General features: G+C 34.8%; 1 protein-coding gene and 1 long non-coding RNA gene across 2 annotated transcripts; one reads left to right on the top strand and one right to left on the bottom strand.

Annotated features, from left to right (window-relative positions):
* Positions 1-5,255: 5,255 nt before the first annotated feature.
* Positions 5,256-7,507, bottom strand: LOC121802658. The gene is made up of 2 exons (XR_006050830.1): positions 7,240-7,507; positions 5,256-5,682 (listed from the first exon to the last, which is right to left on the bottom strand). It is a non-coding gene; the product is annotated as an uncharacterized LOC121802658 (long non-coding RNA).
* A 2,044-nt stretch (positions 7,508-9,551) lies between these two features.
* On the top strand, positions 9,552-11,184 carry LOC121803300. Its single transcript, XM_042202979.1, has 3 exons — positions 9,552-9,567; positions 9,713-9,765; positions 10,638-11,184. The coding sequence occupies exons 2-3, from the start codon at positions 9,720-9,722 to the stop codon at positions 10,967-10,969; spliced, it is 378 nt and encodes a 125-aa protein (XP_042058913.1). The 5' UTR covers positions 9,552-9,567; positions 9,713-9,719; the 3' UTR covers positions 10,970-11,184.
* Positions 11,185-17,770: the final 6,586 nt, after the last annotated feature.

The raw sequence follows: 17,770 nt of genomic DNA, 5'->3' as shown, positions 1-17,770 counted from the left end.
TATTCCTTACTATTCACACTATGCATGAAAAGATACATTGCATATATATACACACATATATATTTAGTCACGTATATCTGCCAAAATAAATTCATATATGTATCAAAATATATATATATATAGGGGTACATTATAATTATAACCCCAATTTCCGTAATAACCCTATAATTAAATCTGGACCACACATTTTTAAAATCACGCGGTCTAAATTCAAACTTAGATTTACTTCATAAAAAAAGCGCGGGGTAAATATGTCATTTCGCTCCTAATAAAATTTACGTATCCAAATTTCGCTCATTTAATTTCTGAATTTCACTCATTTTATCATTTTATCAGTCAGTCAAAAGTATCATTTTATCAACTCAGAGTATCATTCTATCCGGCAAAACTATCATTCTATGAAATAAACCTATCATTTTATCACAAAGCAGTAAACGTATCATTTTATCAACTCAGAGTATCATTTTTATAAGGTTACTGTCATTTTATCCGCTTAGATTATCATTTTATCAGGTAAAAGTATCATTTTATTAAACAAAAATGTCATTTTATACACCAAAAATACATATCATTCTATCGGCCGAAAGTATCATTCTACTCGGCAAAACTATCATTCTATCGGCTGAAAGTATCATTCTATCCGGCAAAACTATCATTTTATGCAGTAAACCTAACATTTATAAGCTAAAAGTATCATTTTATCAACTTAGAGTATCATTCTATCCGGAAAAACTATCATTCTATGCAATAAACCTAGCATATATCATTTTATCATTTTATCAGTCTGTCAAAAGTATCATTTTATCAACTCAGAGTATCATTCTATCCGGCAAAACTATCATTCTATGCAATAAACATATCATTTTATCATTTTACGTGATATTTGGCGAAATTAAGAAATTAAATGAGGGAAATGACAGTTTTACTCCCGCACTTTTTTATGAGGAAAATCTAAGTTTGAATCTCAAAACTATCATTCTATGCAATAAACCTATCATTTTATCATTTTACGTGATAATGGGCGAAATTCAGAAATTAAATGAGGGAAATGACAGTTTTACCCCGCGCTTTTTTTATGAAGTAAATCTAAGTTTGAATCTCAACCGCATGATTAGAAATATATGTGGTCCAGATTTGGTTATAGGGTTATTGCGATATTTAGGGGTTATCATATAATATATATATATATATATAGGGTTTTGATCCATGCAAAACCATTCTTAATACAAAAATACAGAACCAAGCATACAAAAGTCATTTTTAGGTCATTGTAAGCTTATTTTTACGTCATTATAGTAAGGATGACATGAAATGATCTTAACAGGACCTCAAACCCAAAGTTTATAATATGACCTAAAACTGCTTTACAATGACCCTCCGTGTTTTTGTGTTAATTATTGACCATTGGATTGTCAAATCTCATGGTCAGGATTTGGTCTGGATTTTGTATTGAGATCAAGTTTTGTATTGATCATTTTCCTATATATATATATATATATATATAGGGTTTTGATCCATGCAAAACCATTCTTAATACAAAAATGCAGAACCAAGCATACAAAAGTCATTTTTAGGTCATTGTAAGCTTATTTTTATATCATTATAGTAAGGATGACATGAAATGATCTTAACATGACCTCAAACCCAAAGTTTATAATATGACCTAAAACTGCTTTACAATGACCCTCCATGTTTTTGTTTATTTATTGCCATTGGATTGTCAAATCTCATGGTCAGGATTTGGTCTGGATTTTGTATTGAGATCAAGTTTTGTATTGATCATTTTCCTATATATATATATATATATATATATAGGGTAGTGTTAATCTCCTTTTCTCCCCTTAGATTTAAGTTCCTTCTCCATTTAGAGCGTTAGATTAGACGGATGGACGATCCGGATTAGAAGCATAGATATAATCCCGTAGGTTCATTATTTGGTGGATTTCGTGCATTATGGGGTTGAATTAGTAAATTTATATACTTAAAAACTCCCCAAAACGGTATGTGCGAGATTTAAGCGGGATATACCCACGACCTTCCATCTACTCCAACAATCCATTCACTCCAAACGTATTAACTCCCCATCTCTACCGCTGCGTCTCCCCAATTTCCATCTCATTTTAAAACCCTAGCCGCCTAATCAAGGTTCCGCAACATCTCAACGGAATTTCAAGCGCCGTCTGATTGACTGTCCAACAACCCTTCTCTTTTGGTGCAAGTGTCTTCTGTGGTCGATGAGGAGGTGGGGTTTCTCAAAATTTAATTTACTGGTTTACTGTCTGACTTCCATCAAACGTTTTCCCCGATTTTCGCTCCTTACACACCTGCCACACCACGATTCACCCATTTTTCCACATAAAGTTGTGGTGAGCGAATTTGTAGATGAATTCTTATAGGGTTATGTTTATTTGGTGTCTTTTCAGATTTAAAATGTCTAAAAGTGGACGTCCTTCGACTTCACAACAGTCGCAGACGGAGGGTGAGAAATCAATTTCATTTGTGGGTCGAATAACTGGAATAGTGGACGGATTCTATGCTTGATATTTTGGGTTTATAGCTAATTTGATTCCCGCAGTATTTAATCGAATACTTGGAATAGTGGACGGATTCTATGCTTGATATTTTGGGTTTATAGAAAATTTGATTCCCGCAGTATTTAATCGAGTTTGTACATTATTTACCTAATTTTGTGCATTAATTAACCTTATGTAGCCATTATATGTCTGCTATTGGACATTAGTCTATGAGTGAATGCAATGTTAGTGTGTTAATAACTACTGTTTGATGATTGAGGTCTTGTTCTTGCAATCTGAGTCCATTATTTCTGTTGTATTGTTGCATTATTTGGTTGGTGTGGTACATTACTGTAGTATGAGTGAAGGCTGAATGTTTATTTTCTAAATGTATATTACTGGGTTAATGTTATGCATTATTAGGTTGATGTTGTGCATTATTTAACTATTTCTATGCATTATATACATGTTTCATGCATCAAGTGCCTGCTGTTGTACATGGGTTAAAGAGTGAATGCAATATTTTTATGTTCATAACTAGCCTGAATCTGTACATTATGTAGCTATTTCTATGCATTATTTATCATGTTTTATGCATCATTTGACTGATGTTGTACATGAGTCTAAGAGTGAATAGAATATTTTTATATGTTCATTACTTGAGTGATTCTGTTCATTATTTGGCTTTTTGAATGCATTATTTATCTTGTTTTATGCATCATGTGACTGCTGTTGTACATGGGTCAAAGACTGAATGGAATATTTGTATGTTCATTACTTGACATGATCTGCACATTATTTAGTTATTTTAGTGCATTATTTATCATGGGGTATGCTTTATGTGACCGTTGTTGGACATGGGATAATGGGTGATTGCAATATTCATGGTGCATTTGTTGATTTATTATGAACATTATTTGATTATTAAAATGCATTATGTATCTGTTTTTAGGCATTATTTTGATGCTTCTGTACAAGAGTGTATAAGTGAATGCAGTATAACTGTCCACATTATTTTATTCAGTTTGTACATTATGTAACTAATTGTATGTTATTATTCCGTATGTTGTACAGCATCAAAGCAGCTAAGATTGGACATCGACGAGGCGGTCGATGATATACTGCCAGGAATTGCACAGAAATTCCGGGAGCGATTATCAGAGGTCGGGACTAGTACAGCTCCGGAAGAGACATAAGATTGGAAACCAAGGGGTAGGAACGTCGACCATCTGTATTGTCGACGAACCCCTACCGAGTTTCTGAATTGTATAAAGAGTTTAACTCCACGACAGAAGGAAGCCGTCGCGGAACTTGTACATGAGTCTAAGAGTGAATGTAATATTTGTACATTATGTAGCTATTTCTATGCATTATTTATCATGTTTTATGCATCTGTAGATTGCTGTTGTAAATGAGTCTAAGAATGAATGCAATATTTGTATGTTCATTACTTGAGTGATTCTGTACATTATTTGGTTATTTGAATGCATTATTTATCTTATTTTTTGCATCACGTGGTTATTGTTGTACATATTAGACCCTAGCCCATGGGCTTGTTAAACCCTTAGGGAAAACAAGAAACGTGCATCAAACATCGAAACCGACACAACTTAAATGAAACGGGGCCGGATAAATGTTCATTACATATTACAAATAATGCATCACAGAAACTAAAACTACGCATTATACTGCATAATATGTACATTATGTATATCTGTTTTAAAAAATGCCTACGCGCTATGCATGTGCAACCCCAGACGAATTACTGCAACTCGTGTATTTGGACAACGTTTTTTAGACTTAGAATATACTACACCCCAGCCCCTAGGCTTGTTAAACCCTTAGGGAAAACAAGAAACGTGCGTAAAGCATCGAAACACGGCACAACCTACATTAAGTGAGTAAGGATAAATGTTCATTACATACCACAAATCATGCATTACAAAAACTAAACTACGCATTATACTACATAATATATACATTATGTATATCTGTTTTGAAATATACATACGCGTTATGCATGTTCAACCCCAGACGAATTACTCCAGCTCGTGTATTTGGACAACGTTTTTTAGACTTAGAACATACTACACTCTAGCCCCTAGGCTTGTCAAACCCTTAGGGAAAACAAGAAACGTTCGTCAAACAACGACACACGGCACAACTTAAATGAAACGGGTCAGGATAAATGTTCATTACATATCACAAATAATGCATTATAGAATTTAAACTACGCATTATACTATACAAAATATACATTATGTGCAACCCAGACGAATTAATGCAGCTCGTGTATTTGGACAACGTTTTTTAGCCTTAGAACATACTACACCCTAGCCCCTAGGCTTGTTAAACCCTTAGGGAAAACAAAAAACGCGCGCCAAACATCGAAACACAACACAACTTAAATTAAACGCGTCAGTATAAATGTTCATTACATATCACAAATAATGCATTACCGAAACTAAACTACGCATTATACTATACAATATGTACATTATGTGTACATTATGTGGATCGACGACCAAGTTCACGTTCACCAGCACTTCAAAGTCCCCGAGTTGAACCATTCAACTCAACAACGCAACCTCTTCTACCGCCGCGAATGCAAAATCTAATGATTGGAACTTCTGACCAACAACGGGCTTTAATTCCGCAGAACATTCAGGCACAACGCTAATTGTTTATAACCTCAAAACAATACACATGTTAAGCTTAATAAGCATTATATGACATATACTGTACATTACCGATCACATATAGTGCATTATACAATTATACTTATACATTACATGTAACACCCCTTACTCGGTTAGTTTTAACCAAATAAGTGATGTTACCTTTCGGTACGATCGATAAATAAAACCTGCCTATTTTTTTTAATCATTTTGCAAACACTCATCATAACAACACTATCATATAAGTAACTAAACCTGATAACACAACTGATTACAACTATACATAACAAAATAACATTAACCTGTTTAGATAGATATATACAACTCCACTAGCAAAAAGAATGTTATAACCTTACGTTTGTAACCCAACTATTTACAACAAAAGATAACCTAAGCATGCCACGTGTAAACTCCGACTGAACCAGCAAAAAAAGGAGGTGGTGACTTGACACGTGCTGCTGCCAACTAGCGAGTTCACTCGCTTCTATACTCTGCAAGAGGGAGAAGAAAAGGGGGTGAGCTTCTAAAAGCTCGTAGTGTAATCGCATTCCAGAATAAAACCTCTAAAACTTCAATCCATAACACTAACACAAGTAAACACTTTATTACCTGGAATGTCGTACAACACATATTCAATTTAATCATGTAATACTTTCAATAATAGCCATCTATCACGTATCAATCCGAACTATATAACACAATACAACATACTTTTACCTGAGGAAAACATAAACACAACCATATTATTTCAAAAATAGAAAGTCACATTCAGCCCCCAAGTTATGCTTAGTGATGGACACGGGTACACGGACACTATCTGTAGCCCTATGAGGGCGTCTATCATGTAAGTCCGTATCGGACACTGTAATCTTCCATATGGCCTATGCAAGGCAACTGTCATATATTACCCCTATAGGGTACATTTCAACAATCGATATATCATATAGATCATCGCTTCGGTTATCCAGAAGACGAGTGATCAACATGTGTGCAGTACTGCTGTCCTATGGCATGCCAACTATACCATGTGATTCACTCAAGCAATGGGGCGTAACGCAACTATTTCACATCAACTTTCACATTATTCAACACATATAGCTATTTGCATCACTTTGAAGTATACAAAATCCACACAATCATTTTTAAGCTCTATGGCATAAGTATACGAATCACACAAACAAATAGTAATATTTATCGAAGTTAAAGGAATTAAATTCTAGAACACGCGTACACTACCTATACACGTAAAAAAAACGCTATTACTGGCTTAGTCAACCATGGAGGTGCACCTTTCCCTTATTGCTTGTGCTTGCACCGTGTTCACCTAAGTTTAAATAGCCACATATACACTTCATAAATAAACACTTAAAGCACAAATATAGAAGCCAAAATATCACATCTATCTATCTCCCTTTTAGCATAAAAACCTCTATTATCAACTTTTAAAGCTTTAAAATCATTGACTGCATTACATCATCTTCATATAATAAACTGACTTAGCTCGGAGACAACTAGGGGTCGAGCCCTACACCAAAATAAACCTCTAGATGTCTATTTTAATTACAAAAAAGGTTTTCCTCAAAATTCCAAGGGATTAGGGAGTTATGGACGTTTTACTACAGCCTGCCAGTTTGTGACAGATTCTGGCGACTGTTTAACATGAATTTTTAAAAATAGCAAACGTTGATGAAATGCTCTGAAATTTTGCAGACAACTTCCCAACACCTGATGGTATGCATTAAAACTTTTTAGAACATAAATTCTAGCATGTTAAAGTGGCCGAAACTGATCAGTACAGCAGCACCAGAACAGGCTACTTACAAGCTATTTCTATTTGTGTGTCATTGGGTAATTTTCTCAAACACTTCATGTTCAACAACAAAAATTACATGGGTTTAGCCCAATTATGATTCATCTCCAACAAAAGAAATCCCCAAATCAAGAACCCTAATTTTTGACCAAACAAGAAGAATCACATAAAAAAAACACCAATTAACATCGATACTACACATAAAAACAAGATTAAAGAGTTCATGGGATAATCTAACCTCCCACTTCACCTATTTTGGATATTGGTTTGATGTGGGTTTGAATTTCAATTTCTGATATGGAGATAAACTAATGGGAATTGGAACTTGGGTAAGCTATGTGCGCTTTCGGCATCCCGACGACTTTGTCGGCGATTTCGGGGCTGAGGTGTGTAGCTGAACGGAGGGAGAGAGCAGGGTGGTTGGATAGATTACAGAGAGAGAGAAGAGACGTGGAGAGAAAGAGAGAAATGAGGGTGAGAGGGAAGACTCAAACATCTATCCTTATTCTTTTTCTCACACACATTACACGTATTACTCCCCTTCCACCTCACTTATTTCTTTTTCTTTTTCTTTTTCCTTAGCTTATTTTTCCTTCCTAATTTTTCTCTATAGGGCAAGTTTCTTTTCCTTCACTTACTCATCAATCTTTCAAATCTTTTTTCTTTCTCTTATTCTTTTTCTAATTCTCTCATTAATTCTATTTCCTAATTAAAACATATACACATAAAACCTCTAACTAAAAAAATCTAATTACTAACTCTAAACTTCTAAAAGATTAGGATATTACATTACATGTACACTTTAATCCAACTAACAAGCCAATATGAAACCACACGCTATAGGGATGGCTCTAACTCGAGGTCCTACGTAAAGGTTGTGTTTCTCACACTATACTACACCCCTAGCCCCCAGAATTGGGCAACCCTACGGGAATGAATGAACCCTAGAACAACCACAAGTTCGAACACTGCCAAACATGTTTAAACCATGCTACAACCTATCCCCAAGGATGTCTGAAACCTTGGGGAATGATTAAAACAAAACACAAACATGTAAACCGTTACATGTAAACTTGTAAACATGTACATATACAACCAAACATGCATTATATAGTCAATAACATCCATTATGTATGTATACGTTGCGCATTATTTGTAGCGGTTTAAACTATTAACCAAGCAATGCCGAAAAATATATACTAAAGGAATGCCTCCTACTATACTAAACCCCTATCCCCCAGGATTGTACAACCCTAGGGGAATGAATGAACCCTAACCCCCACATTACCATAAACTGCCAATCATGTTTCCATAAAAACGTAGGGAGACACGCCAACACGAAAAACGAATTTCTTGCTATAAAACGTTTGGGATCTGCGACTGATGTGAAAATAATTTACAACCTCCGAACAATAAACATCACCGGAAACCACTGGATTACCTTCTTCCATAATTAATCGAAAGACGTCGACGGTTGATTCAAAGCCGTAAAAAAACAGTTTGTTGGAAACAAAATCTGTACGAGTTCGATTGTAGACACGATGTGAAATTGATCTTCTCGAAGGGCGACAGAAATCGTGCAGTGATGGAGAAGGGAGAGAATGAAATCTCTACAATTTTGTTGGAAAAACCGCAGAGATGCTGAAGGGAGGAAATCATGGAATTTCCATAACAACCCAATTAATTGAATCTCTATTATGCCCTTTATGTTTTTTAAAATGATTAAATTTAATAATTTCAGCAAATCATTTAGACCGTAGGATTTGATTAAATCTACGGCATAGATCTAGAAGGAAATAGGAGAAATTATGGGAAAAGGATTTGAACACAACCCTATATATATATATATATATATATATATATATATATAGGGGAGCGTTATTCTCCTATTCATCCCTTAGATCCTTTATTCTTCTTAATATGGGTCGTTAGATCTCATTCATCAACGGTCCAGATGATCTGCATTATTACACTATAATGGTGCATTATTAGTCGGTGTGCATTATTCAACTGAAAATCTGCATTATTAAATGACACGTGGCACCAATCTAACTGCCGGATGACAAAATCGTGGGGCTGGGATTAAAAAGAACAAAGAACAAAAGATACAAAAAGGAAATGAATGCATCCCTATATATATATATATATATATATAGGGGCCTTATTCTCCTTTTCCACTCTTACATCCTTTTTCCTTCTTAATAATAACCATTAGATCTAGGGAATCGACTGATTGGATTGTGTGACTAAATTTTCATCCGCGTTGCATTATAGAAGTTGGCGTAATGCAGTACAGGGGTAATTTGGCCATTTGACAGAAGCTGAAGCGCCAAATCTTGGAAACTGCTAATTTTACGGGATTTCGAACGCAACAATTCTCCTTCTTCCATCAGTCATTAATCCCACAACCCTTACATCTACTCCCACTCTCTCCACTACGAAAACCCTATATTTCAACATCCCCAGCGCCGCTTTTGGAGATTTTTGATTTTCTCGACCAAATTTTCCGATGGTATTAGCTTTCAACGCTGAAATCGACTCGGAAACCCCGACTAATTTCCAATAGGTATGTTTCAAGAGTGATTTAGGCGTCTTTTTTTTTGATTTTGCAGACCAAAGCGGTGGTTTCGTGATTTCGCAGACCCGTTTTTGGGTTCGGTTATATAATGATGAATTCCAGTACCATGATACGTGTTTGTTGGTTTTGCCAGATCGAAAATGCCGAAGAGGGGTCGTCCGCTATCGCAAGTAACAGAGGCTGCAGGTATAATTTTACATCGTCCCGCTTCAAATCAATATTTGTTTTTTCATATTGTGAGTGATGGTTTTAGCAATTCTGTTAAATCCCCAGTATACATGTTGTGTGGTGTGATGACTAAATACTTCACACGGTTCATAATTTCAGATATATTCAATGATTTGTGGAACTATAAGCATGGGTTTTTGGAGTTATTATGTGCATTATTTGTGGTATATTAGTTACAAATTGAAAAATACTTTTTTTATATGGAGTTTAATTCATATGAACTAAGCATTATGTAACATATGTTATGCATTATGTTTATCAAAACGTGCATTACAGATTAATTGTCGAACTGAAATTGTGTGTTTTGTATTACAATTTGTTGGTAACACAAGTACATTTGCATTTTGGATGAAATGCGTGATAAGGTCATTTGAATTTCCGAACATAATGTATGAATTGTGTTTCATAAAATATGCAGTACAGAGGTTCTGTGAAAAAATGTGTAGTCCGATGAAATAATAACGCATTATCAGGAGTATGTAATGAATTATCAGTAATATTTTGTCAATTATCAGTAGTATTTTATGCATTTTAAGTAATATTTAGTGCATCATCAGTATTATCTAATGCATTATCATTATTATTGATTGCATTGTCAGTGGTATCTACTGGCATTACCAGTAATATTGAGTGCATTATCAGTGATTATTAGTGCATTATCAGGGATGTTTAATGCATTATGCGAATGTGTTACGCAATCATTCATGTGATCTGATTAAGTACGCCGGTTGCATTAATATGAACACATTATGACGAACACATCATTACACATATCGTACTCTACTGTATGGAAAAGGTTTGAATTTGATTCTTTGTTTGTGCAATTTCAGAAAAACGAGTAAGATCGGAACTCGATGATGCAGTCGATGATTTGATTCCGGTAGCTTTGGCACAGAAATTGAGGGATCGGTTGGCAGCGGCTGCCCCTAGTACCTCAGTAGCTGATGTTCAACAGAAGCAAGTTAAGGGAAGAAAGACTGACCGACTTTACTGCAGACGAACACCATCGGAGTTTTTGAATTGCTTGAAGCAATTAAATCCGAGGCAGAGAAGGGCTGTGACAGAAATAGGTTTCGGTGCAGTACTCTGTTTCGACATTAAAGAAATACCCAGCTTTCTTGCGTTTTGGGTGTTGAATGCCCTCAACCTCGCCCGCTGCTAAATACAGCTTCCTGGTGGTGAAGCACTCACTTTGGACGAAGAGGACGTCCACTTGACATTGGGATTTCCAAGGGGCCCTACACAGATATCGAGACCGGACGTCCCTCAGACAAATTTTGTCTATAACGACTTGGTAGCTGAAAGGTGTCAAAAGGGACGGTTTAAGATGTCCCCGAACGACATCTCAGAGTTAATGATGGCTGACACTGAGGGGGTGAAGATTTCAAGAAGCTCTTCATGTTCCTCCTGGAGAATGCGTTAATCGAGACACCTAGTGATGGGCATTGCAAGCCAAAAATTCTACACTTCATCGAGGATGTCCAAGATATTAAAAACTTGAATTGGTGTGGGTATGTGCTATCCGTCCTAGAGGCAACGTTTCCAAGCTACGCAAAAGGACAAAGTGCTTTGTTCAATGGACCAATACATTTCTTAGTGGTATGTGAATTTCTAACTCCATCACATAAGTAATATCTTGCATTACAAGTATTCACATGCTGCATTATGCATACATAAATAACACAGTAGTCAGTTTCAATCGATTTGGGTTGTACGTGGAGTCGAAGGACACAGTATCACCAAACATGTGGTAATTTCTCTTCATTACACCGTCGCACCAAAACAAAGCAACCAACTGGTCAGATTCGTTAACTTCGTAGTGATAGGTGTAAGCCTCGGAAATCTCCTTCTTCCTCGCCATGTCATCCAACACCATTTGTACATCATATCCTTGTGCATATTCTTTGATGTCCCGTGAGGCATTCCTGATATCCCCAACCGTGCAACCAGCCAGTTCGAACCCACCAAGAATCTCCTTCAATACCTTAAATGTAAGCGTGGGTCCTATATTCGCCCTTGAACAGTCGAGGATAAATTTATGATGAACATCATCCAACTTACGATTACTAGACATGAATTGCTGATGTTCCGTCTCAACCATGTGATGGTTATGAATCTCATTGAACTCGTGAATTATGTATCCCGACGAGCCATCTTCCGAGAAAAACCTGAAGGATATACTAGCTGTGCAACCACACCGCTTAGATAACTTCCTACGCTTGATAGTGAAACCAGAACGAGCATTCAGCTGGTCATCCTCACCACCCTTTTTCCTTCATTCCCTGTTGCATACAACTTGATACCAGGTCGTGACATCATCAACCTTCCTCATAGCTTGTTTGCGCGTATCGAAGCCAACTGCACGGGCATATATGTCGTAGAAAGCAAAAGCAAAATCCAATGATTGGAATTTCTGACCTACAACAGGCTTCATCGCGGCGGAACATTCAGGTACAACAACCACTGCACACAATTGGCAACAAAAAGGGGTCAGCAAAAAATAACAACTTTGGAATAAAATAAGCTGCCAAGCAATGCACGATTTGCACACATTCAATCTGTCAAATGTTTCAGTTGGACGAACCCTTGATGTATGCATACGTATAACACACACTATTAAAAACGTCGTTTTTTATTTGTACATACTATACCCTACCCCCTTGGCTTATGAAAACCTTCGGGAAAAACAAGAAACGTGTGCCAAAATCCAAAGCTAACAACTGATATTTAAGCCCTAGTAAAACGAGGCATAAAATCATACCTATTTTAATTCGTACAACATACACATTCCAAATAATATATTATGCATTATACAAACAATATAGTGCATTACGGTTAATCAGTTGATGCATTATTGTTAAAAACTTTATTCATTAAACTATGTACGTTATAGACCTACGTAATTTATTACTGGGTCAGACACAAAGCTTTGTTAAATGTTGTTATTAATGTTTACATACTATACCCTAGCCCCTAGGATTATTAAACCCTTACGGGGAAAAAAGCAACGTGCGCCACACATCGCAAACCAGAAAAAACCGTTTTACCCCGAAAACATAGCAGTTCAAAGAATTATGCATTACATATGATCATAAGTTCATTATGCTTCATCTAGATGTGCATTATATGTCTCGTTTCAACCTAATACCTTCGACATGCCGAGAGCGAATCCATGGAGGAAGGTTTCAGAGCAAGCGCTCATGTTATACCATGGCAACACAATACACTTAATTATTGCTGGTTAAAAATCAGATAATCAAACTGCTACAAATTGAGACAGAAACATCCGCAATAAAAACAGAATCGTGAAGCTTCGAGATTTACCTTCTTCCATTGATTAGAAACGAAAGCTGTAGATCCAAAGCCAATTAGACAACCTTACACTCCCGAGGATTAATTGAGCAAAGATTTGAGAATTGTGATAATTGAAACCTTGGAAAAAAATAGAGATTCGAAATCATATACACCGCAGCATTACCTTCCTTCATCGACGTGTTTTTTGGAAAAAAACTGCCGTATATGTAATATCCAAATCTTTTAGAAGTTTAGAGTTAGTAATTAGATTTTTAGTTAGAGGTTTTATGTGTATATGTTTTATTAGGAATAAAAGAAATAAATTAGGAAATAGAATTAATGAGATAAAGAAAAAGAAGAAAGAAAAGGAATAGGAAGTTGATGAGTAAGTTAAGGAAAAGGAAACGTGTCTTATGGGGGAAAATAGGAAGAAGAATAAGAAAAAAAAAGAAAAATGAAATAGGAAAATAGAAATTTCAAAATTTTTCCTTATCTTTCTCCTCTCCCTTTCGTGCTCTCTCTCCCTCTCTGTGAAGATTTTTGACAGCCATCCACTCCCTCCGATCAGCCACCGCGACTCCTCCGATCGCTCCACCGCGTAACATGTAAAACACTCCATCAATCCAAGCTCTCAATTCCCCTTCTTTCCCTCAATTTTGGAGCTTAGGTTGCAAACCCACTTCCACTAATCTTTGGAAAATTGTTGAATTTAGAGGTTAGCTTCCTCCATAACCTCTTCAATCATGTTTCTAAGTATAGTAGTAAATAGTTGTGTTATCAGGTTTAGTTTCTTTTATGATAGTATTGTATGTTGAGTGTTGCAAAATGGTTAAAAAAAAATAGGCAGGTTTTGTTTATCGATCGTACCGAAAGGTAACGTCACTTATTTGGTTAAAACTAACCGAGTAAGGGGTGTTACAGTATATTCCCATGAGAGAATCATGGGATTTCCATAACTATCAAATAATCATGTACCAAATCTACCCTTAATCGTTTATTAAGGTATTATAATTTAATGGAATCAGTGATTAATTTCAGCCATCCGATTTATAAAATTAAAGGTTGAGATTAAGAAGGAAAAAGAAGAATATATGAGAAAAGGATATAAATACATCCCTATATATATATATATATATATATATATATATATATATATAGGGTAGTGATCTATGGCTAAAGCCCCTTAAACCTATAACTAGAGAACAAATCACAGCCACATGATCAAGAAAATCAAGGGCTAGTATTAATACATGTAATTTTAGAGTTTAAGGAGAAATTAATTCCACCAATCACAAATTTACTCCACAATAACAAGGCAGGGTATAATTGTCATTGCAGCCAAAATTACATCATTGGCAAATTCACAAATTCAATTCTTTGAGAACGAACCTGCGTTCTTCGTTGAGCTCCGAGAATCCGAGCAAGCGGAAGTAGGCGGCGGAGAAGAAGCCCTACCACGGGGATTTCAGCGACGGCGTGCCATTTTTTTCATTTTGGCAATTGAATTGCGGCGGGTGGTTGGCGGCGTGAGGTTGGGGGAATTCAGAGGGGTGTGAGAGTGAAGGGATAGGATCTGTTGGGAGATAAGAAGGATGTTTGGAGCGGCAGGACTGCAGAGTGGTGGCGATGGCTCTGCAAATTCTGAGCTTCAAATTCTTTGCCATAGCTATTTTAAGCTGCTGTAGAATGCAGTGTAAAAGGATTTAAATATAGAGGGAATTGAAGCTCACTTTTCATCTACCCTGGTTTTGATTTTTTTTATTTTTGTTAGTTTGAAGATTTAAAGCAAAAAGATGTAAATCTGGTGGGGGAAATGGAATTAATTATAGAGAAGGTATTTTTAATTTTAGTTTCTTGATGAAATTAATTTAGTGACTCGTGTTTTGTAAACAAGAGTGAAGTAAAATCACGCTAAGAGTGAAGTGTTTTGTAAACAAGAGTGAAGTAAAATCATGATAAGAGTGAAGTGTTTTGTATACAAGAGTGAAGTAAAATCATGCTAAGAGTGAAGTGTTTTGTAAACAAGAGTGAAGTAAAATCATGCTAAGAGTGATGTGTTTTTTAAACAAGAGTGAAGTAAGATCATGCTAAGAGTGAAGTGTTTTGTAAACAAGAGTGAAGTAAAATCACGCTAAGAGTGAAGTGTTTTGTAAATAAGAGTGAAGTAAAATCTGAGTAAGAGTGATGTGTTTTGTGAACAAGGGTAAAGTAAAATCTGAGTAAGAGTGATGTGTTTTGTGAACAAGAGTGAAGTAAAATCTGAGTAAGAGTGATGTGTTTTGTGAATAAGAGTGAAGTAAAATATGAGTAAGACTGATGTGTTTTGTTAACAATAGTGAAGTAAAATTATGCTAATAGTGATGTGTTTTGTTAACAACAATGAAGTAAAATTATGCTAATAGTAATATATTTCCAAGGCCAATACTAACTCGATCGTGAATCTTGAATCTGACATCTTGAACTTTATCACATGGCTAAAATCGCCATTATCGTCCTTGGAGCTACTCACACTATCATTCTGTTCAGATTCTAATTCAGGCATCATATTTCCTCTCGAAGCAAAGCATCCAATTTTCAACCTCTGCTTCTGGAGGCTCTTATTATCTCTCAAAACCACAGGCAAAAACACGTCTTTTCGACAAATTACCACTTCTCAAAAATGGCACATCAGCAAAATCGAAATACGACCTCGAGCATACTCCCGCACACAACGCCATCAAAATCAATTCAAAGTAAAACTCTCGTCAACTGCATAAACCACATATTGAGCTGAATCAGTAAATTCTCAGCTCAAAACACAATCAATTCAACATCTCAATGCTTAATTTCACAAACCGAACCAAAAATAATTCAAATTCTACACTGTAAGGAAACCAATAGCTCAACTAGACAGAGAAAGAAAGGAAACCACATAATTGATCGCAGATTTAAATTTGATAATATAATTTCCAAAAATACTCTTGGCATATTTTTTATAATTAAAATAACTAATATTTGTTCCATTAAGATGTGTGGCTGAGATTTGTTCTCTAGTTATACACTTAAGATTAGTTATATCTTGATCACTATCCTAGATATATATATATATATATATATATATATATATATATATATATATATATATATATATATATATATACTCTTGGAGTTGTAATCATATGATAACCCATATTTATGGTGATAACCTAATAACCCTCATTTTATGGACGAAAATTATCATTTTATGGATTAAAAGTATCATTTATGCATGCTAAAAAAATATCATTTTATAGTGTATAAATATCATTTTTAGTAAAAATGATATTTTTAACCCATAAAATGATAGGTAATATTATGTTATCACCGTAAATATGGTTATCATTCTAACGTACCCCTATCCTCATATGTATTGATGTCACTTTCAAGTGAATAGTACCATCTTTGTCTTTGAAGGCTATTCATGATTGACTTGGGTGAAAGAAAGGTAAGAGTTATTTTCTTACCGTGTCAATATTTCTTTTACTTGGTGTAGGATCATGATTTGAAGAAAAAGGGATGACATGCAAAGAGTGTAGCATTGGCTGTCCCAAAAGCCATGATTCTTCTTTCTATAGATATAGAAACATGTATTATATTTTTCAGTTGTAGAGAAGAGACTATTATATTTAAATGGACGTTTAATATCCACTTGGACTATAATTGTATATGGACAATCACTGGCGGATCCAAGTAGGAACAGGGGTACCACTGTACTCCCAAATTTCATACTAATATTAATACTAGTTTTAGTAATTAGTTCGATAAATCTTTGGTGGTCGGGTGGCAACTGCCTTACTTTTTCTATCTCCTATCCCGGGTTCGATTCTATTGAGGCGCACATTCCTTGAAATTTTATTCTCCTTTTCAATGTTTTTGTGGTATGCATTGCATTATTATATTTTTACCACTCCTTTCCAGTTATGTTATTATTAGTTAGCCTAGTACTAATAATTTGCACTCTTATTTTTTTTATTTCTGTAGTCATATTTTCTTTTTTTTTTGTATTGTAATTATTTTTTTTGTTTTGTAATTATTTGAAGTCCTATTTTCTTTTATAGATATTAGGCTGTTTACTATTGCCTTAATGATTTTGATTTCCCATATTATGCTCTATTATTTTTAATTGCTTTGATTTTATAATATACTCTATTACTACTTTTTTCATCATTTTATGTGATATTATTTGTAGTAAAATTCATACTTTAAATAAAAATAATCTTACTTTTATTAAATGCTTTGAATTTTTTATATTATAATATTATTTTTATCATTTTATATATTATTACGTTTAGTACAACTTGTACCTCAAATAAAAAAAATTCTTTCTATTTTAAATTATTTTAATATTTAATGCTATTTTATTCATATCATAATCATTTGTTGTACAACTTCGTACCCCCGAACTAAAATTCCTGGATCCGCCACTGTGGACAATTATTTCATAATTTCTTGTATGCTCTTCCACATTAAAACTCTTCGACAAATTTTTCTTTCTCACATCAACACTTTGATTATTAGTATAAAAATTATTAGTATAAAACCAAGAACAAAATTAAAGCAACAAAACATAAAGTAAAATAATACATACTTTACTTATTTGACACGTCGGACGTTTAATTAATTAATTAATTTGTTTTTTATTTTTTATTTT

Source organism: Salvia splendens, chromosome 5 (assembly GCF_004379255.2).
Source record: "Salvia splendens isolate huo1 chromosome 5, SspV2, whole genome shotgun sequence".
NCBI lineage: Eukaryota > Viridiplantae > Streptophyta > Magnoliopsida > Lamiales > Lamiaceae > Salvia > Salvia splendens.
The sequence above is the reverse complement of the archived record's forward strand: the minus strand, read 5'-3'. Positions and strand labels throughout refer to the sequence as shown.

What these genes read in the sequence shown, in the direction of transcription:
- LOC121803300 (XM_042202979.1), top strand. Translation starts at nt 9,720, where the DNA reads ATGCCGAAGAGGGGTCGTCCGCTATCGCAAGTAACAGAGGCTGCAG. An exon ending in GCAAGTAACAGAGGCTGCAG is followed by an intron (nt 9,766 to 10,637) that starts GTATAATTTTAC and finishes GTGCAATTTCAG; the next exon opens with AAAAACGAGTAAGATCGGAA.